The sequence below is a fragment of the Semicossyphus pulcher genome, unplaced genomic scaffold (assembly GCF_022749685.1).
Source record: "Semicossyphus pulcher isolate SPU_LCO1_2020_fin unplaced genomic scaffold, fSemPul1.0.p SCAF_28, whole genome shotgun sequence".
Taxonomy (NCBI): domain Eukaryota; kingdom Metazoa; phylum Chordata; class Actinopteri; order Labriformes; family Labridae; genus Semicossyphus; species Semicossyphus pulcher.
Window position 1 is genome coordinate 5,954,486 of NW_027211702.1, and position 27,015 is coordinate 5,981,500.

At 43.8% G+C, this 27,015-nt stretch overlaps 1 protein-coding gene across 1 annotated transcript in view; it reads right to left on the bottom strand.

Annotated features, from left to right (window-relative positions):
* Positions 1 to 1,074: 1,074 nt before the first annotated feature.
* Positions 1,075 to 27,015, bottom strand: part of dcc (DCC netrin 1 receptor) — a 291,775-nt gene continuing 265,834 nt past the window's right edge. The window contains exons 27-29 of the mRNA XM_069677215.1: positions 25,730 to 26,041; positions 11,923 to 12,071; positions 1,075 to 1,164 (exon numbers count right to left, since the gene is read on the bottom strand). Coding sequence (XP_069533316.1) covers positions 1,075 to 1,164; positions 11,923 to 12,071; positions 25,730 to 26,041 — 551 coding nt within the window. The remainder of the gene's footprint in view (positions 1,165 to 11,922; positions 12,072 to 25,729; positions 26,042 to 27,015) is intronic.

Consider the following 27,015-nt stretch of genomic DNA (forward strand, 5'->3'; position numbering starts at 1 on the left):
GTCCTTGTTGGTACAGACTGAAGTTTGTATAGGTTAGGGTGAGTAAAGGCTTGGACAAGAGCAGCAACAGACTGTGGGAGTCTATAGAGGTTTCTATACAGTCCTGTAAGAGTAGAGTCAGCTGGATACAGATCCAGGCAGTTCAGACTGGTCTAGTAGGTCCTCACACTTGGTTCTATCCTGCCAAAATCACATTTGAATCCCTTTTGGTTTTTTCAAACCCAGGATCCAGTGGTGGAAGGGCTGCAATTGATGTGAGTGATGTTTGTTTCAGTGAAATCTTACTGTTTTGTTGAGTGGAAAAAGACAGATATTGAGCATAATAAAAAATACCAGTGAGGATCGCCTCATGTCAGCACAACAGGCAACCTCGGATCCAGGTGAGTAAAATAAAGTACCGGTAAAACTTTGGTGGCTGAGAATGTGTTTTCAACTTCTTAGAGTAAGTTCTGGTAGCATTTTCAACCCATTTACACATCCCATGACTGCACAAAGTTGGAATACCCAAACTTAAAATAAAAGACGAAAGGAATACCTCCAATAGCGATCATGTCAAATAAGTGAGGTACAGTCACAGTAACTGAGTTGTGGATAACCCAGCGGAGGAGGACGCTAATAAATACCACAAAGAAGTGAAACAGGAGGGGGATTATTAACTGTCTTCTTTTTTAGTGATAATCCCGTCATCCTGTGTCGTTAAGTCAAGGCGCTAGGCATTGGGTTTTTCTAGTTTTGTGTTGAGGTTGAAGAGTCTAGTGGGGTTTCAGTTTGAACTCCTTAAGAAGCCCCTCCAGCTTTGTCCTGTTCTTGGAGTTGATGCTGTGCTGCTGTAGTGTGTATCTTCTGTTTAATTCCCTTCTATCCAAATCTGGTCCCAAACAGTAGATATTGGCCCGAGACCAGTAGAGACCAAACAAATTAAACCCAGCACAGATGGAGGTCTGATTCCACAGGGACGTCTTCAAACCCAGATTGACCTGTTGCCGTCCTTAGTGAATATACAACAGATGACATCGAGGCTTGAAGAAGGGTTCCAGACTGGACCATAGCTGAGGGCTGGGCTGGGGTCAGGGGTTAGAAGGCGGAGCCAGTAATGGCATTCAGCTGCTTCATCAGCCCTTCCAGACTGGCCATCTGCTCCGAAAGGTCGTCCTGCTCGTATACCTGAAAGACACAAAATACAGAGGTTACAAGACCATGAGAGTATCTGTGTGGAAACTCAAAGGTTTCAGAAGATGTGTTTTTGTAGTTTAAGATTTCTGCTCAACACCACCATTTTAAAATAACAAACATCCAGCGCTTGCAGTTACAAGTCACTGTTTTTAGTGTTACCATTACAACCGATCCACAACCGTTATATTGTTAGCCTGTTTCCATTACACTCCTATTTCCTAAGCTGTCATGTGCTTTGTTACTGTCTTGCTTTGTGTTTTTCCTTTAGAGTTTTTGTTCAGTTGAACCTAGGTGTGCCTTCCTACCTACCTTTCAGCCAGCAAAACCAAAGGGCACACCCAACAGTGACCCAGAAATTTTTTTCCTCAGTTTCTATGCAGGCCCCATGCATAAGCCTTGCTGGGCTGATGAAAACCCCTTGATTGCCTCCTTAGATGTCCTACATGGATAAAATGAAACCCACTTCAGACCATACCAATGCTTTTAATGGTATACCAATTTCTAGCCCATGTATGTATATGCCCATTTGGATGTATACACAAACTCACTCAAAAGTCCTATCTCTGAGCCCGTCCCAAGTAGAAGCCCACCTAAATAGGTAAAGCCCTGTTGGCCAGGTGTGTTATCTGTTACTCGTGTGCCAGCCTAAATACCTGTAAGTTCAATGAATCAAGATTTTTTAATATAGCGCCAAATCACAACAAAAGCAGGTCCAAAGACCACTCTTTGTACAATTATTAACAGAGACCCAACTTAATCCACCAATGAGCAAGCACTTGGCAACAGTGGTAAGGTAAACCTGTATTTGAACAGGCAGATACCTCGAGCAGAACCAGACTCGTTTGTAAACAAACATTATCTGTGACCGGCTTGGCCCGGAGAGTATGATCACTGCATGTAAGCTATCTGTTGCACAATAAATCATTGAGTTGCACCAGACTTCCTGTCTCTGTCTGTGTTTCTGCTTGTCCTTGCTGCCCACACTCCACCCCTTGACAGCATCATTATGTCGTGACAGCTAAAACTTAACAGTGGAACCGAACCAGTGGAGGAAGGGCATGAATCACATCATTTTTTATTGATGCCAACCATTTACCTCTTCATGAATTTCAGTTTTCTGGGTAATACTTTACAATATGGTATACAAAACTATGATAAAACAAATCAGGAAGGATTTACCTGATAAATACTGAATCAACAATGAGTCGTTACTGAATGTTAGTCGTCCTAAAGATGGAGTAATCAGGGGTTACTTAGTACTTAAAAAGTATGATGTATCCCTTAAGTTTGGGGGGCACCAATGAAGAAAGAATTTATCATTCTGATGCACAATTATTCACGAGCTAATCATGACCCAATGATACATTAAGACAGTCGAAGGAGGGAAGCCACTGGCCTTTCTTCAGGCCAGCCCAGTGGCTTCCCTCCTTCGACATTTAACTTTTTCGCCTTCAAGAGCACCTGGCATTCACCTGGAGTTTAACACCCTGCTACCGTGAGCACCAAGTATCCCTCTTTTTCTGATACATTAAGACAACATGTCCTAGTCTGTTGTCTAGTAACACCACACACAAGTACTCAAAACGATTCATTACCATGCCAGTTCTTACTCTTTCCTTGTACCGAATCACATTTTTTGAATCTTTTTGTAAAGTTTAATCAGTTTGTTAACTTGTTCCTCCTACATTCACTGACTCACATTCATTTAGTGAACTGCCTGCATTGAAATATAGAGACTTGCAGAAACCTCATCCATCACAATGAACCTCATGTCTGCTTTTATTTTTTTCAGTTATTGTTGCCTGGCAGTGCAGAGCAGAATTTCAGTCAGTACTTATAACTGATTAAAATTAAAGCTGACTTTATGTTAAGTGTGATGGATAGTCTGTCAACAGCAGGTTATACGTTTCTGCAGGTTGAAGTGAAACCGGCTGCATGAACGAAGGAAAAGGTTTAAAGACGCTCCTCAGGAATACAAAGCTCAGAGGATTTTAAGCTAAGTGTTAAATGTATTTTAAATCCAAAGTTAACAAACTGTGTGATATCAGGTTAGATGACTCCTTGAAACACACTGGAGTTGTTGCTGTCACAGTCTGCATGTTTCCAAAGACACGATACACTCCTCACAGTGTGACGGCTGCACTTAAATCCCGCTGAGACTCTGTGATCACTGTGTAATGACGTGTTCGGTCCGCCTATACAAACTGTTACATCTGAGTGGGCCGGCTTAAGTGCCTCCATCTCTGCGTATGTGTGTGTGACAGTCAAGTGCATGTCTCTCTGACACGCTGTCTCTCAGTGTGTTATATTGAGCGTGGCATTCATGCAGAGTTTGTCTTTGCAGTTTGAACAAAAAAAAGATTCAATACTCTCCTCAACACGCTGTGGAACACTGATAAAGGCTCAGCGGAAATATTTCTCACACTTAAACTGAAAGGTTTGTGTCGATGCACAAAGCCATCATGTACTTGAACTGCATTAGCACCATTTACAGTGAATGTGGAGGCCTTTCTTTTTAATGCACTGATCCTGCAACAATATCACTACTCGGATATGCAGAGAAACTGGTACAAACTAAACATCTACAGCTCCAATATAAACTGAAGCATCAAACAGAAAACATGTTTGTTTTATCATCTTTAATCGAACAGCCTGACGACTACATTCATCCATGTTGGTAGAGATTTTAGCAACAATGATTATAAGTATGTATTCTAATCTGTTGATTATGTTCGTGATTTCTCAATTGATCTATAGTAAAACATTACATCACAACTTCCTGAAGCCAAAGGTGACTCTTTTTGTTCGACCAAAACTGGTCAATTTATTGGTACATAAGACGAGCAGACAATCCTCGTGTTAGAAGCTAAACCAGAGTTGACTTGAAAAATGAAAAATCAGTCGCTTATCCAGCCAGTTGCTGATTCCTTTTTTTTCTGTTTGTCAAATTTACTGACTAATTGTTTCCTTGCATTATTTCCAAGAATATTTACTATTTCAAAAGTGGGGATTTAATTTATATATCAGTTCAGAGTTAAGTTGAAATACTGTAGTTTGTGAAACATGTTTTGAAAAGGCACCGTGCAGCCCGGGTTAAATGATGAAATGTGAAAAGAATCAGTCTTTGCAGCCACAGGTGAAAGAACGTTTCTGTTTTTATGGATGGAGAGCAACTTTTGTTTTTTGTACGATTATTTTTTAACGTTGGTTGCAGCTGTTTGGTGCTGCACTGTGGTGCAGTGGTTAGCGCTGTCGCCTCATAGCTAGAAGGTTTCTGTGTAGCTTCCTCCCACAGTCCAAAGACTCGTTAGGCTCATTGGTGACTCTAAATTGCCTGTAGGTGTGAATGTGAGAGTGAAAGGTCTCTGAGTGTCAGCCCTGTGATTGAGAGGCGATCAGTCGAGGTGTAACCCCGCCTCTCGCCCGATGACAGCTGTGATAGGCTCCAGCCCCTCGACCCTGAACAGGATAAGCGGTATAGATAATGGATGGATGGTCGTAGCTGTTTGGTCTGTATTCAAAGTGATTTATATTTCTCTTGTAAAGCCACATGACTGACTGACTGTATAACCTCGACAACCTCAGATTCCACCCTGATGAAGGTAAAACAGCTGGAAATTAAAGAAGCAGCGTGACTTAATTTTGTTCTTCACTCTCAACATTAGAACATGTAAATCATTTATGATAAAATGCAAAATAATCTTCAATCAATTTAAGTTTATCAACACTTTATTTTGAAAATCCAGCTCCCGACAGGATCCTCTGTCTGTCTTTCATTTTGAAATTAAGCATACATGCTGAATGTCTCCCTCCAAAGAGGTCTTAACCTGCTGATCCAGATTCTGAAAATCCGATATCAGTCTGGTCCAGTCAAAGCTTTTAACCCGACCAGACGGGGTCATGTCGGATCAGCCTTCGACCGCTTACTGCCCTCGGGACGACTTAATACCCCCTCCAGGCAAATAAAGATTTTTAGATCGCCTCCATTTAAAACATCAGCGAGGCCCAATCACAGCAGGACAGGAGCAGTTAACCCGAATGCACCAGCAGCAGCCAGATAACCAGCCAACCAGCTAACAGGTGATCATCCAACAGTCAGAACATACCATTCTTTTATCAAGCATTAAAGAAACTGTTCAGGCACCGGGCTAATGATTCATACCTGTTTTTTTTTTACATTCGTTTTTCATAATAACGTTCTTAAGGCCGTCACATCTGGCGCAGGTATTCATTAAGTGCTTGAAAACATCTTTCCTTTCAGTGTTTTTCTTTTCCACTCTGCAGTTTGGCATTTCAGCTGCAACATAAATCTCTCTTCACACATAAGTGCCTGTTGAGACTCACATTGTAGGAATAAAAAGGACAAACGGCACGTGTACCGTGGTCCTTTATCTGTGTAATACACACCGAGTGTGACTGTTTGACCTTCCACTCTCACTCTGAATGAGACCATAAAAGCTCATCTAAGAGCCGCACACTGCCAGGTATCTGTTATAATTTATCAGGTGCCTTTTTTTCCCTGGAAAGTAGCAGAGTGTGAAACCATCCCAAACCCCAGTGACCTCTCGATCTCATTTGTTGACCTATAACAGCAGAGTCAGTAAACGCCTCATCAATGGGATAAAACTGTTCCTGTGGATGCTCCGTGTTTTTCTCTGATATCCTTTTATCTCTGTCAGCCTGCTGCCCTGGATTCATGCTTTAATCCTTCACAAGTTCATCCCAACACAGGCAGAAGAACACGTGTAAAGACACACTGACACGAGACGTGTTTACAACCAATCTAAGCGAAATGTAAAAGCTGATAACTAGGCTGGATGCAAAGCAAAGTTTGGTCATAATTTCCTTTACTATCTGGAGTTGTATTACTAGTAGACATTAATGTAATGTAATGTAACAGTAATTTGTTACAAAGTAATTGGTTAGAGTACTTGGATTACTTTGTTGTTGTAACAAGTAACGTAACATAGCTCTGCAATTCAAGTAATCCGTTATTTAGTTACTTTTCCATAAACAGTAACCTGTTCTGTTTCTCTCCTCCTTCTTGGCAGGTAGCTGCAGACCAGCAGAAGGTGTGCATGTGTAGCTAGCTAACTCAGCTAGCGAGATGTCAGAGAGGACAGCGTTTACTTTGTGTAAATATTCACATTATTCTGAATGTTTGGGTGAAAGGGACGAGAACAACATGACGGTGAAATGTAAGCTGTGTCTGGAGCAGAAGTGCTCGTCAGCTGTGAAGAGCTCGACTTCAAATGTGAAGAAGCATCTGCAGCTAAACACAGCTCCACAACACTGGTGGGACTAAGAGCCTGTGTTGTATTGTTGTCATGGAAACAGCTGTGTCTAATACTGTATGCCTCTGCCCAGTTCACTATCAGACTGTTAGCATCATAAAGAGCTGTAAAGGTTATACTGCGTCTGTCACTCCTGTTATCAGGCTGCAGAGCTACAGATTATGGGCCGTAAACGAGGCGACGCAGAGACGGTAGAGTCGATACATTCATAGTATTGTTGTGACGTTTGCGAACGATCCGATTCTTTTGAACGGCTCTTTGGCCGAATGACAGGAATCGAGTCGTAGGTGAGAGCCGTTCTTTTTATAGTCATGCCCAAATCTCACTTCCTGCCCGAGATCCACTCCACTTTCTGCCCAGTTACCACAGGCAGCTTTTTTCAACTGGAACGTCGCTGTACTAGGTCACATGCAGCGGAATCATGTACCCACAACATAGTGCAGACGGTGAGCAACATTATAACCCAACGGCAAGTTTGTTGTTTTTTGGTTGACGTCATTTTAGTCGTACAGATCTGTATCATAAAGAACGATGAAACATTCTTTTGAACGGCTCTCAGAAGGGAATGGAGCCATAAGATCCGGCTCCCTTCAAAGAGCCATAATTCCCAACGCTAATTCAAAAGTAGACGTACAGCAGGCTACACGCCGTCCTGACAATATAACGTGAGTTGCAGAGGCAGTTTAATTTTTCGCTTTTCTCAGTTACTTTTAAGTAAGTAAGTACAGTTACCCAACACTGGTCTTCACATGCTTCATATCCCACAAATCTATTGCCTCAATATGGATAAATGTATCATTACTGTGTCCTTAAAAAAAAGTTTGTTTTGCATGTTGTGATGTTGTTTCTTGGAGTATTTTGTGATGCGTCATATCCAGTAACTAAAACCTGTACACCTCACATGCTTTGTAAATTCTCTTAAATTATTTTGTAGCTATTATGTTATTAATCTGGATTAATTTAAACAGGATTATCAAACTATTTTCTTTAGCAGCCAGAACACAGCCCCCCCTGCTGCCCGAATGTTGTCACCACAGTTTTAATAGCACTTAACAAAACATTATGGCACCATCAATAAACGTACGAATAGCCTTCTGTTGCAAAATGAATGCGTGCTCTGGCTATTACAGTATTTATTTTAGAAACTTAAACAGGATTAAGTTTACACAGGAAACACAGCATCTCTTGCAGCAGCCCACGCGAGATTCATTTTTTAAGGGGTCAAATTAAATGTTACATTTGTGAGCTATTTTTAAAGATTGTCGTCTTTAACAGGAATCGATAGACCCGAATGCCACAGAAAGTCGGACCTTTCATCCTTATCTCCCTCGGCTACGGTGCTACTCCAGAATAAATCACTTGTGTAAGTACATAATAAAAGCACCATTGTGTTGTACTTACATTATTCACTCACACGGCGATGCAGTGTATTAACTAGCTGAGTGTGTGCGCATGTGTGTGTGTGTGAGATAGATAGGCCAGGGGGCTGATGGGAAAAGACTAGATCAATTACAGAGATAGAACAGCAGATGAAGAGAAAGACCTGCTGACCTTTAACTCCCCCCTCTATCTCTCCATCTCTCTCTCTCTCTCTCACATCCCTCCATCTCATTTTCTCCTCTTCTCCTTATCGCCTTTATTACTCCTCCTTCTTTCTCTCCCTTTCCCGCATCATCTTCTTCTCCTCTGTCTGTTCCTCCTGAAGCATCTCTCTCCTCCTGTGGTCATGGCTACCCTCTTCCTTTCTCCCTTCTCTTACATCCTCTCTTCTGTTTCTGTCTCCTCTCTCTCTCTCTCTCTCTCTGTCTATCTCTCTCTATCCTTCTTCCTCTCCTCCCATTGGTACAGTGAGACCTCGTTCTCCTCTGCCCTTTCCTTCCTCACACCTCTCTCCTCCTCTCCTCTACTGTCTCCTCCTCTTCTTCAAATTGTCATTGAGTCTCATATGAATATTTAACAACGTCCGTGTCCCTCCACATCATCTTCTGTCGTTTATCTCGCTGCTTGTCATCCTCTGCCTCACCCTCCTTCGCTTCTCTCCTCTTAATCAGCCTCTCCATCTTTCTCTCTGCCCTCCTCACTTCCCACTCTCCCCCCACCCTCATCTTCCTCTCTCCTCCTCCTTTTCTTCTTCACATTTTTCAGTCTGCCTTCTCGACCTTTATTATATTTCTTTTCTTCTCTCGTCAACCCTTTCCTCCATCTTCGTCTCTCCTCTTCCTCCTCCTATCTCCATCCTCTTTATCCTTCCTCTCTCTCGACTACCCTCTCTCTTTCCTCTCCTCTACCCTCTTCCACCTCATTATAGTCTCTCCCCTCTTCCTTCTCTCCTTTCTCCTCGTCCCCTTTTCATCCCTGTAGTCTCTTACTCCTTCTCTTCTTCCTCATTTGCCCTCCTTCATATCTTCCTTTATATCCTGCATCACCCCCGTCCATCTTCTTTTCTTTATCTTCATTCCCCATTCCTCTACCACTGCCTCCTCTTCTTCTTTCATCCACCTTCACCGTCTTTGACGCCTCCTCTCCTCTCTTAACTCTCTCCTCCTTCCTGTCATTCCTCTTCCCCCTCGTCCTTTTTGTCTTCCTCTCTTCCCTCCTCCTCTCTTCAGTCACAGTCACTAATGAACTCTGTTTTATTCTATAGCTGAAACGCCACCAGCACACTAACAGGAAGGAAACAGGTGTAGTGACAAAGCTGAGCAGGTGTGTGTGCGTGTGTGTGCAACTTCCCCCTGCTCCCCTCTCTCTCTCTCTCTCTCTCTCTCTCTCTCTCTCCCTCTCCCTCTCTCTCGCTCTCTCTCTGTTCTGTTTCCTTTTCCCGTCTTTCTCCTCACTGGATATTCAAGGACAGTTCTGCCATGACTCACGTTACTACATCTGACACCTGCTACACCTCCACCTGTCTTTTTCCTTTTCTCACTGCAAAATATCCAACAAACTTGTTCTGTACGGCGTCAATGATCTGTTCAGTTCATCTGCTTTGTTGCCACTCTGCACAAATAAAAGCTATTCTGTCTCCTGCTGCTGCTGCTGTTTATACAGCATGTCAAAAGCTGGACCCCCACCAGCATCCATCTAAATGCTCTGAGTCAGCATTCCCATTGGTGCAGCAGTGTAATGACTAATAGGTAAAAGTTTTGGAATTGCTCCGGTAGATTGCTTCAGCCAGAAGATGCAAACTGTTCTGTAATGTCTGCAGCGTGATTGTTTGAGGTAAATGTACCGGATCAAAGCTTTTCCTCTAAAAGTGTCTGACATCATTATGAACAGAAGAGCTATGATGATAGACCATTTTAAAGATGCTTTTTTAACCAGCTGTTATTTCGCTCTCTTCAAAGCCACCAGACTCCACTGACAGAAACAGTCGTTTTACCTCACAGAACATGGGAGCTGCTGCTTTTCTGCTGCCTCGGTTGGTTAGCTTGTTTGTGTGTGACTTGAGTTTAAAATAGTTATTATTGATCCAACACAATATTTCTTTAAAACACAGACAAAAAAATGACCAATGATTGCAGCCAGCAACTCCTGTGTCCTTCAAGGTTAAATTACTGCTTTGTCAATGGAGTCTGGTGGCTTTGAAGAGAGCGGTGTAACGTCACTTAGAATAACAATCTGAGCCTGTCAGTGGAAAAAACAAGAACTTTAAATGGACATATTTGATTGGACGCATTTGCCTCCCAGAAATACATTGCATGGGTTTAAAAATATAGGAATTCTCCTTTAGTTGGTGGATTAATTAGTGTGCAAAAGGGTCAAGTTTCAGTTCAGTGACACTTTTTTATTCTGTGGTAATTGCTCTGTCCCAAAATCACCAAAACAAATTAATTGTATTTATTATTATTATTTTTGACACACCAGGAGGGGGGGGAGGGGGGGTTGGGGGGTGAGAGGAACGGCACGGGTCAGACACAGATGATCCATAGTGTGATCATAGAGGTTTATCTGACTTTATAATGTGATCCAGAGAGCAGTTTATAATCATGCAGCGCAGTGATGATCTGTGTGTTTCTCAGGCTCTGCCCCTGACTTAATAGCGTTGTGGTCGGTCCCGTATTTCCGTGAAAACCATTTATAAAGCATAAAATACGTCTGCACACGCTGTGATTGAGATGAGCTGGAGGTGATCCACGCGTAGTTTATCAGCGTTATCGCGCCACGCGGGGAGGAGACAGGCGTTAGGAGAGGAGCAGATGTGACGCAGACCTGTGTGTGTTCTGATGCTCATACCTGAATCAATAACGTTGCGATCCGTCCGTATCTCTGCGCACAGTTAAAGTATAAACTTCTCCACAGGCTGTCATATGACCATATGCTGTGTAGTTCATATATTTCACTGATAGACACAGAGCTTTAGAGCGGCATCAGGCTTCATGAGCAAAGTTTCATGGGATGTGGAGCCAGGGTTGCCACGTCAGCTGAATTGGGCGACTTTTGAAGTGTCTTTAGAGATGTGAGGCCCTGTGTGGTTGCACACTTCACACAGCCCATGTGACGGTTCTGACTCCGCGTATGTTTGGAATGTCACAGATGTCTGTTGGGTTTCGCGGTCCGGTACTAAACGACCTAGGGCCAAGTACTGGTCCTACTACTACTACTAAGTACTGGTCCTATACTTGGCAATAAACCCCGTTTCTGATTCTGATTCTTTATCAGTAGTTATTACAGGTCGAAATCAATCAATACCACCCAGTAAACAAGATGTGACGTTTGAGGAGAAACTGAAGAGCTGAACTAAAATATTCCCTCAGGACGGTGTGAGCAGTTACATTCATACAACCACTCTAACTGACAGTTATCTCTCTAAAGCCAAATGTCATTTTCAACACACAGAAGACGTGCGTCTGCTCTCCTGACCTCTGCAGTGTCTCTACATTTACAGCCATGACCAAAGTGAAGTTGAGGACACCGTCCACGTTTCTAGAAAGCTCCAGATGGATCAGAGGGTGGAACATTTTTACATTTTTATGAGATGTGGCAAACCTTGAACGCATCTGGTCTGCAGGTAATACAAGGCGAACTCAAAAAACCTGATACAACCAATTAGTTCTCACAGCTGTTTCACGTTTCCCATGGCAACAGCTGCAGAGAAAGGCAGAAATCTCACAAAATGATGATGTGCTCTAATCCATTTTAATTCACTGCTACTACAAACACAGCAAACAGAATGTAGATTTGTATATTGGTGTGTTTTTGTGGGGAATCAGAATAAGTGAACATAAAAACTATGTGTTAGATTTTACCAGTTAGATGGCTCATCAGGTTTTGTAGAAGGAATATTTGGCAGCTTTTACACTTTAAATCAAAGCTTTGTTTCCTCTACAAACTGAAATCTACATTAAGACACATAAGACTGAATCCAAAGGTGTAAATATTTGACATGTACCACCTGCAGCATAGCAATAAACTTTTAGTGTAGCTCTCTGAACCCTGAACATAGCCCTCACGCACGACTTACGTTAGCAGCTGAATCCTCGGCGGGTTTCGTTGCTCCCTCCTCCGGTAAGTCCGGCGCTGTCGGGACTGAGACGGGCAGCAGAGGCGAGCGAGCCTTACTCGCCTGACCCAGAGACGCCGTCTTCACCTGGGGCTTCGGAAGGCTGGCACCTGAACGGGACAGAAAGAGTTCTGGTTACAAAACATATTAAAGGTTTAGACGCTAAAATAATCCGATTCTTTCTTTTTTCATTTGGTGTCCTCATGTATGATTCTGGTTTGATGAAGCTCTTTAGCCAGAGGACAGAACAGGGAGTGATCATGTTTAGCATGGTCTTAGAGGCACAGAGGAGAGTCCAAGCAACAGTTTCAGGAGTGTTGAGGAGAAAACAGCCTGTGATCTATAGTTTTGTGGTAGAAAGATGAACCAAAGAGAAGTCCTCTTTTACAGACTCAGTGTGGAGATGAATGTTGAGACAGAGTGGTTAACAGATGTTGTTCCCTGCCTTTAAACTGGGACTCTTTATTTTAGGATCATCAGGTCAATCTGTGGTCACAAACTTTCCGGGGACCTACTTTTAGGTATTGACTTCAATGTGAGCGCTGACAGGAAGTTTGATCTGATGACACATCTCTGCTATTGATCGATCTACATGACACGTTCACATGCAGCTAAGTGAACCACTAGCAGGAAACCGATCTGAGGCCTGAAGCATCCAGTCATCTGTGTGACCATCCACCCATTCAGCCACCCATTACTCTGTCCATCCGTCCATCCGTCGCTACATCTGTTTAGTCATCCATCCATCCATCCATCCATCCATCTGTCCGTCCGTCCGTCCATCCATCCATCCATCTGTTCAGCAATCCATCCATCCATCCATCCATCCATCCATCCATCCATCCATCCATCCATCCATCCATCCGTCCATCCCTCTGTCCATCCATCCATCATTTCATCCATCCCATCCATCCATTCATTCATCCATCCGTCCATCCAACCAACTATCCATACATTTTATCCATCCTTCCATCTGTCCATCCATCCATCCATCCGTCCATTTATCCATCCATCCATCCATCCGACTATCCATCCATCCATCAATTTTCAATCCACTCTATTTGTTCTTTTAGAATCCATTCGTCTTTTCTTTCACCTGTTTGTTCATAAATCGGTAAAAATGTTTGTTGTTGTTTTCCCTTTTTACCAAATAACTGGAATAATGCAAACAACCCAAATCTGGACAAAAAACAAGCTCACAAGCTCGACCAACAAAATAAACAAACACCAACAAATTGATCAACCGGTTGATAAAACAAGAAAATAATCAATAAATAAAATCAACACTTTTACGTCTGCAATACAAATACCATGGAGGAAGTTGAGTTTAAGGATTGGTCTTTACAAAGCTAAAGAAAGGGACAGAACAACAACGTGAAAGAGGAAGAATAGCAGACAAAAAGGGATGTCTACTGTTGTTTAATCTCCTGTCTGATTCCCTGAACAGCCTTGTGATGTCTGAACACATCCCCAGGCTTCTTACCCACAATCCTCTTCTTTTTTCCCTGCGCTGCACTGCTTCACTTCCTGATCAATAAACATCTATTCTCCTCCTCGAGAAACAAAACACCTGGAACGCCTCGATAGCTGCGGATTACACCAGAGAATATGCAGCAATCAGACTTAAACTTCCTTTAACATCATCAGGCTTCACAGCACAGAAAATGACTTCCTTTCTTTATACTGTCACTACCATACCTGTGACAGTTCCTTCCCACAGTTTACAAAATGGAAAAATACAGTACAAAGTACATTTCACAGAAACCCAACAGAGAAGAAGCAACGCTTAGGTAGAGTTTGACACACCGAGTCCTCAAAATATCACGATAATAATTCTTAGATTTTTTTCTGTAGAGGTCTGGTTCAGTTCAGAGAAAGGTTGAGTCATGGTTAAAAGGAACCGGTGTTGACTGAGGAAGGAAACAGGAATCAAACAGAGCTCTTAGGTGTCAAAATAAACACCTCATGACCTGTTTTTGGCACCTCCACAATATGTCATTTACTACTTAGGATTGTATTCAGGGTGACAGGAAATAAAAGGCACAACTAAAGTTGTGGGTAGGTTTACGCTAATACTCTGAGAAGGCTAAAAGAACCAACAACGACCCAACAACCCAACATGTGTAATCTGTGTTTGCTTTTCAAACCGATCCAGTTGTTGACGCAGAGAATGGAGTTACATTTGTCTAACAGCCTCATGTTCAAAATGTGGATAAATCAAAAGCACTGCAGGGGTTCTAATGGGAAACTTAGCACTGTAATAAGCACTAAACTGATAAAGGATGTTGTTAGAATATGCAAACTCTGATACACATGCTGGTTCTGTACAGAATATAGAACTGACTGCTCGGTATTTATCAAAAACACCATGAATTCATCTGGATGGATGAATAATTACAATCTAAATCCTGTGTGCTAAAGTCAAAGGCGAAGACACTGAATGTAAAATATTCCCAAGTGTTTAGACTCCCAATGTTTGGCTTTAACCAGGTCAAAACACTCAAAATAATTCAATCCAATTCACCCATTCACACACACGTTCACACAAAGGCCTACGTGCCAATCTCCAATCAGAATCTTTCGGCATTCATGCCCGATGGATACGCCTTTGGGGGCAATTTGGGGTTCAGTGTCGTCCCCAAGGACACTTCGACATGCGGCTACAGCAGCCAGGGATCGAACCCCCAACCTTCCGATTGCTAAAGCCGCCCCAGGTGAGTGTTTTGGAATTTTCTCTCAGATTTCCAATGTTGGGCTTTAATCAGGTCAAAACAGTCGATTTGAATCATGAAAACTTTCAACTGGAGAGTCCATGGATCATCTTAAACTTCTTATGTGTTCTCCTGTCCAACAAAGCTGATCATGAAATGGCCCAATACATCAAAAAGTGCCCGTTTCCTTTAAGATTTTGCAACACAAGCCTGGAGTCACTGAAATATCACCCGCAAGTGTGATTTCTTTCAGTGATTCAAAGAGGTGCGATGTTGTTGTTGAGTCACCGATGGTGGTGTCCTGGATACAAAAACAATCAACCAATCAAATCTTTGGAGGAGGGATGAAGTATTTTCCTCTGCCAGAGCACGAAAGATGGAGACATATAACTGGTACAAAAAGAGTGAGATTGAAGCAAATGTAAAGCAGTCATGAGTCAAATGACAGAAATCAAGAAACTCAGATCGACATGTTTCTACAAGTAAGGAGAAAAGAAATCAGACTTCCTGACTGATTTCTAAAAAGTTGAATTACAGGTCACAATGTTATATAATCTAGTATCTAAACTTCCTTGAAGTCTGTTGTAAAATCAGTCCTTCAAAAGTGAAAAAAAAGGTTCCTAAACTGTTTAAATCATGAGTCCTCGCTCTCAAGAAAGGAGCGTCTTCACTTAAGAACAAAGATGTCGCTGTCTGCTCCACGGCCTCCTGCTGAGAATAAGATTTATTTCCAACTGTTGAATCATACTTTCCGCCTCGCTGTAAACAGCATGAAAAAAGAAAATGTTCCATTTCAGGATTCCAGCTGAGAATAATGAAGATAAAGTCTGAAAACTTTCATTACAGCAAGTCGTTCCTGCAGAGATGAAGCTCTCTGTGCTGTGGTTAACACTCAAATTACCAGAGACATGTCATCCATACAATACATATATTTATTAACATCATTTAAAAGATAACTTATGATTTGGCAGAATCGGAGAGCTTCCAGGATACTTTCTCTTTCCTTTAGCAGCAGTCAAATAAAGTCCCAGCTGGAGACGGTCGAGACTCAGCTGCAGGTCGCTGATGACAACATCACTTTAAATATAAAACGAGTGTTTCCACCTTCATATCATTTGGTTGCATCACACTTTCACTGCAGCACAACACGACAACATCAAGCCCAGACTAGATTGCAAAGAACACACGATGCTTTAAATGATGGATGTTAGACAGCACCTGTACTTTGTGATAATTGCTAACAGCATGCTAGCATACTAAATATAGCACGCTACGACACCTTGGTCTTGGTCCCTTTGTCTTAAACGACAGTTCGGTCGACTCGTCTCGTCTGGAGAAAAGCTTGTTGAAGTTAGAGAAAGATTTTAGGTGTGAAAGAGATGAAAGAATCCTGCAACCAACGAGCGCAATTTATTTACTTTATTGCCATTTATGCAGAACTCATTCTCATTCAAGGGTCTCCAAAGAGTGTCACTTTTTACAGCCCTTATGCTGTCGCATATAGAAGCACAAGGTAGCATCTTTTTACCCCTGTTGCAAGGCGCCTATTAGCATCTGTTGTCAGGTCTGTTTTAGTCCTTTGTTAATGAGCAGCCGTCTGTTTATTGGGGGGATTACTTGGCTGAGTTTAAGAAACACAGCGTATAATAAATCTGTATAATATGTTATTTTGGTTACTGTGTGTATGTTTGTCTTTATCCCACTTTCCCATTCGGTCAAGGCAGATGTGTGTTCACCATGAGTCTGGTTCTGCTCAAGTTTCTGCCTGTTAAAAACGTTTTTCTTGCTCATGGTGGATTCATTTTGGGTCTCTGAATAATAACAGAGTACAGTCAGACCTGCTGAGGTGACTTTTGTTATGTGTTTGTTAAAATCATAGACTGTAAAAAAAGATGGACGACATGACAGCTTCCTAAAAGTGAAGCCAAACCCTCTCTGTCGCCCCCTGCTGACTGGCTGCAGTACAGCTCATAAAGCCCGCCTCCTCCATGTTAACAGATGGGACATGAGTCAAACTATAAAATCAAAACACAACAGGATAGTTAGTTCTTATCATGCTGATTTATGTCCAAGTGTTTTTCTCACAAGTTTAGTTTTAAAAAAGGATGATTGACAGCTCTGTTGACCAACACGGCTCCTGCAGCCGATCTGTTCCGGATTAGCAGAGTGGAGGACAAACGTCGAGAGGAGACGTAACTAAAACAATCACTACAGTCATTGAAGTTTCCATACCTGTGAACTTTAACCTCAGACCGACACAAGAAGCTGTTCTGCTGTTAAACACGCCGGCGTGCGGGATCTGTGCCGTTTTCTTTCGATAAGTTAAGCGTGTCATTTGGTTAGCAAAAGTGTCCACCCGCCGATCTCTCCTGCGCAGACTCTGGCTCCAAATGACGTCACCAGTGCAAGATGGCAGCGCCTATCTATTTTGGCATCAATTCCGTACAATGCGGGCAGATGGAGACGCGTCGTCCATCTATATATACAATCCAAATGACTAACTTTTTGTGTGACACAAGACTTTAACCCTGGTCTTGTTGTTGTTGGACCCATCCTTCACTGCCCACCTTGATCCGGAGCAGACGTTCCACACGGGGATGTTCCTCCGACTCAGGTAAGACCTCCAAAATTCTCCCAGTATCACATCACATATAAATGATCGTGCTTTCCTTTTTGTAGTCTTAACAGTGAATGAGAAGAACCTGTAGAGTATCGTGACCTTCACTGTGTGTCTGAGAGGCTTCAGCCTTTCAGCCTGTATTTCTCAGTCGTGGCACTTTATATTTTACAGTATTACTGACCTCGTGTGTCTCTGTGTGCCTGTAAATGTGGTGTAGAAATTCCCTGCCAGCTTCATTTCAAAATGGAGCAGAACCAAATGTGTTTGTATGACTTCTCAGCACGCTGCTGTCAGAGCGAATCCAAACTCCACTGAGCTCCACAAAAAATCATTTTGTGGAAAAACACAATGAGCTGCAGCGGCAGAGAGCTGAAGCAAAGGTTACACATCCACAGTGGAGAGAGCCATAAAGGAGAGTTTCACGGTTCCTGGCTCGCCCTCGGGGGGGTTTGTCAGAGAGGGATGGGGGTGCGGGGTGAGGAGCGTCTCGTCTGTTCAGAAAGGTGGATATATTTACCAGACAAGCTGAAGTGGAGGTGTGAAACGCCCGCCGGGGGTCACATCAGCCGAGTCTGTCTCTGTCTCTGGGTCGACGCCAAAGATGGAGAGATTTACAGCAGTAGGAGGTGAGGGTGGAAGGATGGAGGGGGCGGGGTTATTGATCCTGAGGAAGGTTTGAAGTAAATACAGTTAAAGATGAAAAGTGTCTTTGAGGAGACATCGTGTCTCTGAAGGGAGAGAGCCAACATCCTCATCCTCGGCTTCACACAGGAGTTTGGCTTTTCTTTGTCTGCCTGTTTTATCTGATTTTTTCTGTCTGTCTGTTTGAAGTCTGGCTGTCTGTGAACCTGTCTACCTCAGCTAAGGTGTCAGGAAGACAGGAGCACAGGCAGGTGAAGAGGTTAGAGTTTGGTTCACTTTTGGAAAGTAGCTCTGAGTCCAAAATCTCAAGTCCCAAAAATAAGACGTGTCAACATTGTGTCTCTTAAAATCAAGCTTATAACAAATGAATTAATGCTTTGACTATTATTATTCAGCTCTCAGCCCTCCAGGCCCTGCAAGAAAAGCACAGTGAACCTGTCTCTCCAGTGTTTTACAGTGTTTGTAATCACAGGGTGTGTTTGTTTGTTTGGAGAGGAGGAGACCTCTGCGGTGGTTTTGGCTCTTGGTAAAAACTGAAGGGTCATTTTGTGACTCAGAAACAAAACAGCCTCCCTGTTGCTCCTGCGCTGCTCAGTGCTGAAGCTTTAAAAACAGTAGTGCAGATTATCTCAGATTTCTGCCTTCTCATTGACTCTCTATGTGATCTAATTGCCAGGAAATTTTGCTTCTCTCTTGGACCAATCTCTGAACCCATCGGCTGTCATCTGACGATGATATGTGCCTCCGGGAACGACGGCCAACTTCCCTGCATTTCCACTGCAGCCAGCAGTTAGTGATAAACGACTTCCAGCCAAGACTTCCTTTTCCATGCGCGGCATTGTTTACAGTCCAATTAGCAACTTGGGACCTCCCACCAATGCCTGCTGGAGGTTCCAGCTTGATGAAGCCAGCAGAACATCATCTGTGAAAAGCAGAGATGGAATTCTGAGGCCCCCAAACTGGAGACCCTGCTCCCCCCCGTCTGCGCATTGACCATGAAGAATCTGTGACAAGGGACAACCCTGGCAGAAGCCAACATGCACCGGGAACATGTCTGACTTTGTGCCGAGGATGTGGACACAGCGCTCACTTTGGTTATGCAGGGACCGGATAGGACGTTGCAACGTTCCCGGTACTCCATTTTCCTGCAGTGCCTCCCACAGAACCCCCCAAGGGACACGATCGTAGGTCTTCTCCAAGTCCACAAAACACATGTAGATTGGATGAGCAAAACTCCCATGCCCCCCCCCAAGCAGCACCGCAAGGGTAAAGAGTTGGTCCACTGTTGGTCACCTGTATCTGAGGTTCGGCGATCAGCCGGAGCCTGTCCAACACCCTGGAATAAACTTTACCGGAAGGCTGAGAAGTGAGATACCCCGATAGTTTGGGAAACACCCTCTGGCCCCCCTTTTTTAAAAATGGTAACCACCACCTCGGTCTGCCATTCCACAGGCACCGTCCCTGACCTCAAGACGGCCCAACAATGTCCAGAGCCTTCAGCATCTCATCTCCTCGAGTGTGTCCAAACGGTGGGAGACCCCGGGCTCAACCCAGAACATGCTGGAGGGATTACATGCATCACCTGGCCTGGGAAAGCCCCAGAAAGGTCTGGAAAACGTTGCTGAGGAGCTCATCCAGCTGCCATTGGTGCCCCGGATCAGTGGATTGATGGCTGGTGGACGGCCTCCATCAAAACGGGACAAGAACGACTGAACTTTGCTTTTTGACGGTGTAACGAAAGTTTAAAGTCTGCACGGTAGGTGTGTTTGGGTTTCAGCCAACATCCTGATCATTTCACCATCTTGTTAAAATTTTTAAGGCTCTGACTGATCAAAGAGCAGATTGAGGACAAACTCCCCTCCACCGCTCCATCTTCACTTCACACCTGAGGCTTCAAAGTCTTCTGAAATATGATTTTTTTTTGCTTTATCTCCCGTCTCACTCTTTGACATGAGGAGGGTTTCAACAGGTCACAGGAGTTTAAGATCAGAGCTCTCACACATATTTACCTGCTGCTCTGCTCAGCCCGTCCTCGGCTCAATGATTTAATGATGAGACGGGTGCTTTATCTGACGTGCTTTTGAGTTTCAGCTTGTGTTATTTTGCTCAAGTGTACGCTGTTACAATCCTAATGATTTCGGTGACCTCCTGACCTTTCCTGAGGACAAACCAGGAAGGCGTTTTTATCCTAATGAACATGGAAGCCTCTAGAAAATAAGAAAAAAATCTCTGCCTCTTTCCTACCTGCTTGTCGAAATGCTACACATAACCATTCCAAGCTATCGTAAAGCTTTTCATTGGTAATAACATGCGTCCCTACGAGGCAAGATGAAGGCATAAGCTTTAAAACATCCATCGCAGCTGCCTCCGTGTCGCCCCCAGCTGTGGCTGAAATGTCTTTTCTCACTATCAGACATTGAGTCAGACAATCCCATTACAGCTTCCAGCATTAAAGCGCACATCCAGGCCAATTTAGGTGAGTAACTGCCCACCATCACACTTTACTCGGCAGACGGGCTTCAGAGACCACAGTGAAATAGAGAGAGGAAGGTCGGCGTTTAAAAATTGATATGAAATGAGGGAGAGAAGGGAGGAAGTTTCTGTGGCTGGAGAAGAAAAACCTCTTTGCTCCGGCTCAACCTCAGGAAGAGAACTCGTCTGTTACCGTCGCAGAAACACAGTCGTGGTTTGATTTGCTCTACTTGGATGGTGATTAGGTTAAAACAGGAGGTCTGACGTGCTCTCTACATAACATTGTGTTTATTTTAGTAATGTGCTTTCAGGGGTAAACATAATAGCCTGCATCGGTTTAAGCATTAAAGGCGTCAACGAGTGATTTGATCTTCTCAGTTACATAAAATTGTTGACTCACACGAGGGATTAAAAAGGAACGGTCCAAATCTAAGCAGCAGGGAAAGAGATGTGAGGCAGGAGAAACACTGCACCCCTCATGTCTTCTCTTAATACTCATCTTCCAAGTATTAAGGAGAAATGTGGGTCTGTTTTGCCAGCTTTGAAACTTCCCTGTTGACACCATCAAGGTGACATAGACAGAGACTGTTTGGATGGATGTTGCTTCCGGGTCTAAAAGGTGAAGTGTCTTAAACGTTCATTCTTTCTAATGACCTGCAGGGGGCGACTGCAAAAAGAAGTCTATGAGAAAGTGGTCCTCCTTCTCTCAGTTAACATTTTCCTAATGAGTTTATGGTCTCAATCTCTAGTTTCAAGTCTCCTTCAACACAGCATGATGTTCATTTAGTCACTGATGCTCCCATTTAGAGTCACACAGAGCAGAAAGCAGGGGAGGGTTTAGGGCGGGGCTACCTGTGACTGACAAGGTGAAGCCTGTTTTTTACTAGCCAGAATTTAGCGTCCCAATAAATGTCAGTGTTACGTGAATTACAGATGCGGCTTGCTAACGTAGCTAGCACAAATGTTCTGTTAACCCCTCGCTCCATACCAGCTCCTTCCTCCCGTCCAAATATGGTCGCTTCTTTTCAAGATTTTTTTTTGGCCATTTTGCCTTAAAATAAATTGAAATAAAAGATTTTTATTTAAATAAATGTCTGTTAAGTCTCCATCTATCAGTGGTGCCCAGTTAGTGACGCGTTTTCCATCAGCCAGCAGTGGTTGGTCTGCCAGAGAGGGTAGGCGGAGCTAAGCGGCTGCTTTTCCGCTCTCTGTAAGTGTTGCGAGTAAACAGTAATCTACTATGGCTGAACAAACAAAGAAAAGATAATATGGGTAGAAGAGAGAGGGGATGACGTAGGCGGGAGTCGAGCCTGCGGCCGCTGCATTGGGAGCTGTAGCCTCTGAAAATGGGGCACCTGCTCTCCCGACTGAGCTAAACCCTAAATATGGTCACTTCTGGCTGCAAAAAAACAACATGATGACGCTCAAAACGCCAAACGCAAAGCCTCAAAAACAGTCGTCCACAAGTCGTCACAGTGGCTACGTCCAATTCTTCCATACAGTCTTTGGGTTTACTTGAATAACTTTGTTGCCTCTGGTTCTGTTTCTTCGAGTACTTTGAATTGCCTCAACCATAAAAAACATTCATTTTGACGTTCAATGTTTTAGTCAATATTGTATAAAATCTTTATGGGACTCTTTCACCGGCTGACCTAACATCAGGTACATCAGAGGAATGACTCGTATCAGGCATACCTCGTTCCCGTGCTGCTTTCTCTCCATCTTACAAATGTATTAAGTGGCGAGCATCAATCTCCCGCCCGTTCAGGTCGCTCTCTCTCTCTCCTTCTCTCTTTCACCACAACAATCCAATTAAACCATGAAAACATCTCATTCTTTTCACCTGGGGAGTCATTACACACAAACAAGACCAGCGATGAACATCAAACACCATCGCTCACAACTCTGTTTTTCTCTCCTTTATAGAGAGATGGAGGCGAAGGGGGGGTTTGATGGAGGTATCGTTGCCCAGCTCTGAGGCACTGTGTTGGGGGAGCAGGGGCGGGGGCGGGGGCGGGGTCACAGGGTGAGCGTGGAGTCTCTGGAAGTCGAGACGAGCGTCGCCTCCGGCTCGCTATTTCTGAGCGAAAGGTTTCCAGGAGACGAAAATCAATGTTAATCTGAGGCCACCTGGGCGTGTAAACAGACCCATAATGGAACTGTACACACACACACACACACACACACACACACACACACACACACACACACAGTCCAGGGATCAAATGAGCTGTAGACGAGTGTTTAGTTTCTGTTCACACCGCTGCAGGCGATCACAGGGAATGACAGGGTGAGCCCCAGAGGGAGAGGAAAGAGGGATGGAAACATAAAAAAAAAGAGGAATAAGAAGCAAAAAGAAAGAAAGAAGAAAGTGAAGAAGACAGAGAGGGAACGAGGGAATATCTTTCAGAAGAACTGTCTTCATCCCTGCAGCACAGCTCCTGTTCTGGAGGTTCATCGCAGAGCAACACCTACCGAAGACACCGCATGTTGGGATTTATGGAAGCACGTGAATACAGGTGAGAAGAGAATGAATGAGAGTAAAACTCATGTTTATGTTACTATTTTACGAGCAGGCGCACATCTGTAAAAAAAGACGCAATCATTTTTATCTTCATGGCACAGAGGGTGCTCGGACAAAATTTCAATGCAATCCACGGCATACAGGCTGAGGTTGTGATCACTAGAGCCCTCGAGCATGGCTGAAAATAGACAGAAGACAACTGAGGAGAGAGAGAGAGAGAGAGAGAGAGAGAAAGAGAGAGAGAGAGGTGTACATACAGTGGACTGACAGGTAACATAAAGACAGAGAAAACAGAGGGAGGTCAGTCCAGATCAGATCCAACCCTCTGGCTAATGTCAAGACCGGTTACAGTATGTTTTTCTATGAATGTGCGCACACACACGCACACACGCACACACACACACACACACACACACACACACACACACACACACACACACACACACACACACACACACACACACAGTGCTGCAGCCTGAGGCTAACACATTTAGCTTGCCTGAATAAAATATCACACAGTGCAGCGGCTCAGCGGAGAGAATCCGGCTTAAACAAAGAGTCGCTGGAATCTGACAAAAAAACCAGCAGCGTGCAGGACGAGCCGCAGAGTGGAACCACAGACATTCATTATTCAAAGATATTGTTTTGTCGTCATTTGTGATGAATTATTTATCAAACCTGAGTGTTTGTATATATCGCACAAACATCTTAATAGGTTAAAATGGTTAGAGCGCATTTTGAATCATCATAATCATCTGAACATAAGTGTCTCAGGACTTAAAGCGAGGGAAGGCAATTTAATTTAGGAGCATTTTTTATTATGTTTGTTAAAAGTCTCTTTTGGTCCTGACAGAAATCTATTCATTACAGCTCTGGAGGATAAAACAGGCACCTGTGGCTGCTTCAGGACTGAAACAAACCTGTCTAATCTTTCTATTCAGCCCGCAGGGGAGCCAACATGTTCATATAAGGCCTCCATGGGCCTCACTCGGGTTAGGTGGGCTTTAGCTGTGCTCTGAGGCGGGTCAGTGGTGGGGCCCACATGGGCAACAAAAGAGGCCGTGCTGCCTGCATAGAAACTGAGGACAAAGCCAGCTCTTACCCAGTTGGGTATTCCACACAGGTCCCAAATATCAGCCCAGGCTCAACCCTGGATGTGCTGCCTGAGACGACATGATGACCTGTCTGTGTATCTGCAGGCGCTCTGCCTCCGCACGCTTTGCACATAACTGGAGTCTGTCACAAGGCAAGGTAAGCAGCAAGTGACGGCGTTATGTAATTAGGATACTAATTAGATTACAGATACATTTATTAAAAATGGGGATTACTAGCAGGATTACAATTTTAAAACACACTTAAAATGAAGACGATAAAACACCAAAGATGCTCTGTAACATCTGGAGTCTCATTTCTAAACCGTCCGTCTGACCGTCTCTGATAACAGCATGCGCCTGCGCGCACACGTTACCACACTTCACGACACACAAGTCACAGACGGGACGGTGTGGGTAAAAACACGAGCTCCAGACTGGAAGAAGTTTACGACAGGGTGAAGTCATGTGAACAGCAGACATTAAACAACAACATTTAAATGAGCATAATTACCGCTATTAATTCAACACTAGAACCGCCAACAGGTAAAATTTACCCGCAGCTGTCTTTTGATTGTATGTAACTTTTTTTCCCAGGAAATATTCCAGCCCCCCAGTCTTTGACTTTTCCTCAAATTGTGTTCAGTAGCGCCCCCTTTTTAAAAAAAAAAATGTCATCATAAAGCCAGATTTTAAAAATGGCCATTTATACCTACAGTATAACCACCAGCGGGTCAAATGTACCCATATGCCCATTTTCGCGCTATTCACTTTGCGCATCTAGATTGATACATTGTATGTTGCTATAGCAACGCCTTTTTTCTCCCACTGTGTGTCATCAAGTTGTCATAAACTCTAATTCAACCTGGATAAGAGGAAGAGATGCATGAATGTAAACCAGGCCTTAGATCCGCTCAGTGCCTCGAGTGAAGGTGAGTGTGACGGTGGGAGCTCTCTGGATGCTGTTTGGTTTGTTTTCTGTGAAGCAGCTTGTTCACAAAGTGCTGTGCAAATAAAGTTTATTGTTATATTTATATTTCATTGTCATGTTGTCATTTTGTAAGCTGCATAAAGACACCACAGCTAGCATTTCATTATACAACTTTGTGTTGTAAATAAATGAACCTTCAATACATTCTAATAGCAGGTAAATTTGACCTGTTGGTGGTTTTAGGCACACCGTGACCCCTGACGGTTTGACAGCATTCGCACATTACAAAAGCAGTGACATTTATTTTCTCGTCTTTATTTGCAGATTTAGTGTTTAAGTAATCCTAAAGTAACTGAAAGTAATCAGTTACTTAAAAATTGTGATACTTGGATCAGGTTACTGATGACATTTTTTAACAGGTAATTAGTAACTGTATCAGAATACATTTTTAAAGTCACCCTCCCGACCCCGCCTGTACACGTGTAGGTCCTGAAATCTGCTGCTTTCTTCTAACAGTCAATCGATCACTCACTCACTCACTTCGATGGAAAAAGTAAACAAAGGATATTTTGGCAGGGAGCTGTCAATCTCCTCGTTTGACACCCACCCGGTGACAGACATTAAAAGTAACTACAGCGATGAAGTCGATCTCATTTGCTTCTGTAGCTCATGTGGAGGCATCGTTTCAGTCTGTTTCATAACCAGCTAAAAAAACCTCGCAGGAGCTTTAAGATCAAGTCTGTGTTAAAGAAATGTGATTTAATCAGCTGTACTCACTGGACTGCGGCAACATGGATGTGTACACTTTGGGGTCTATGGTCCCCATGGGCGGTGGCAGCAGAGGGTTGGTGAAGCTCCGGAGCGGGTGTGAGGGCCGCACGCACGCTGTCGGGATGGTCCGCCCGCTCCCAGCCTGGACGTCCTCGGCGGCGGCAGCTCCCCCAACAGCGGCGGGGGCTCCCGGGACCGGACCGACGCCTGGAACGTGCTCCACAGACGAGGCCGAGGAGCCGGGGAGGAGGGGAGCGGGCTGCTGGGGTGGAGGCTGCTGCTGGAGGAGAGGGTTGGTGGAGGTGTCTGAAGGCATCGCTGAGGAAGAGGAAGAAGAGGAATTATTGGGAGGATGAAAAAGAGTTGAGAGGAAAAAATGGGGACGGAGAGAGAGAAGGACAAAAACAAAACATCCAATTATTGAGAATCACAGCGTCGTTTGTACAGAGCGCACACTCGTTTGGAGAAAAAACATGGAACACCTCGAGAAAACAAACAGCACGACTTCAAACGTGTGAGAATCCTGCAACTAAAAGCTCTGAGTGTTTTCTCACGCTCAGTTTCTGCTTTGATGTCGGCAGTAATATGCCGAGAAAATGTGCCACAATTGTGTAAATGACTGCTGCTGCAGGAAGGCCGCGGCACTAACAATGTGTTTTTGTCAGGAAATAAAGTCTGCATGAATCTTCTGCTGTATGTTTTATGACCCGCGGTCCTTTTAAACGGCGCTGTGGATGGGAGCAGACATGCAGCAGCAAAGTTTGTCTGTTTTTCTGCTGCGTTTTTCTTTAATCAAAGCAGAAAAAGTCTTGTTTCTTTTTATTGGCTCAGTGATAGACTCATGGATCTTTCAAACCCAGCTGCATAATGTAATAAATTCAATTAAAATTGTGCCTTTTTTTCCTCACGCGTAAAAGAACCCGGAGTTCTGCCAGGTTTGCAGATTTATTCTTTTACTTTGTTGAGTTTGTCGCTGGGGCGTCTGACGGCGGTGAGATATTCTACTTTATCTTGTCAGAGAGAACATGTGAGAGAAAGAGGAGGAAGAAGAGGAGGAAGAAGAGGAGGAGGAGCTGGAGAAAATAAAGAAAAAATCTCCTGACAGTAACATGCCTCTGATGTGACACGACAGATGAATCTCCTCGTGTAGCTACACACGGTGGGATCAGAGTGAACACGGGCGGGAGAAGACGGTCGGTAATTACATGTAGAGGCACTGTGAGTTCAAAACTCGCTGATACAAGAGGGAGAAACATGACGAAGAGCCGAGAGAAACTCAAGAAGACTTAAGG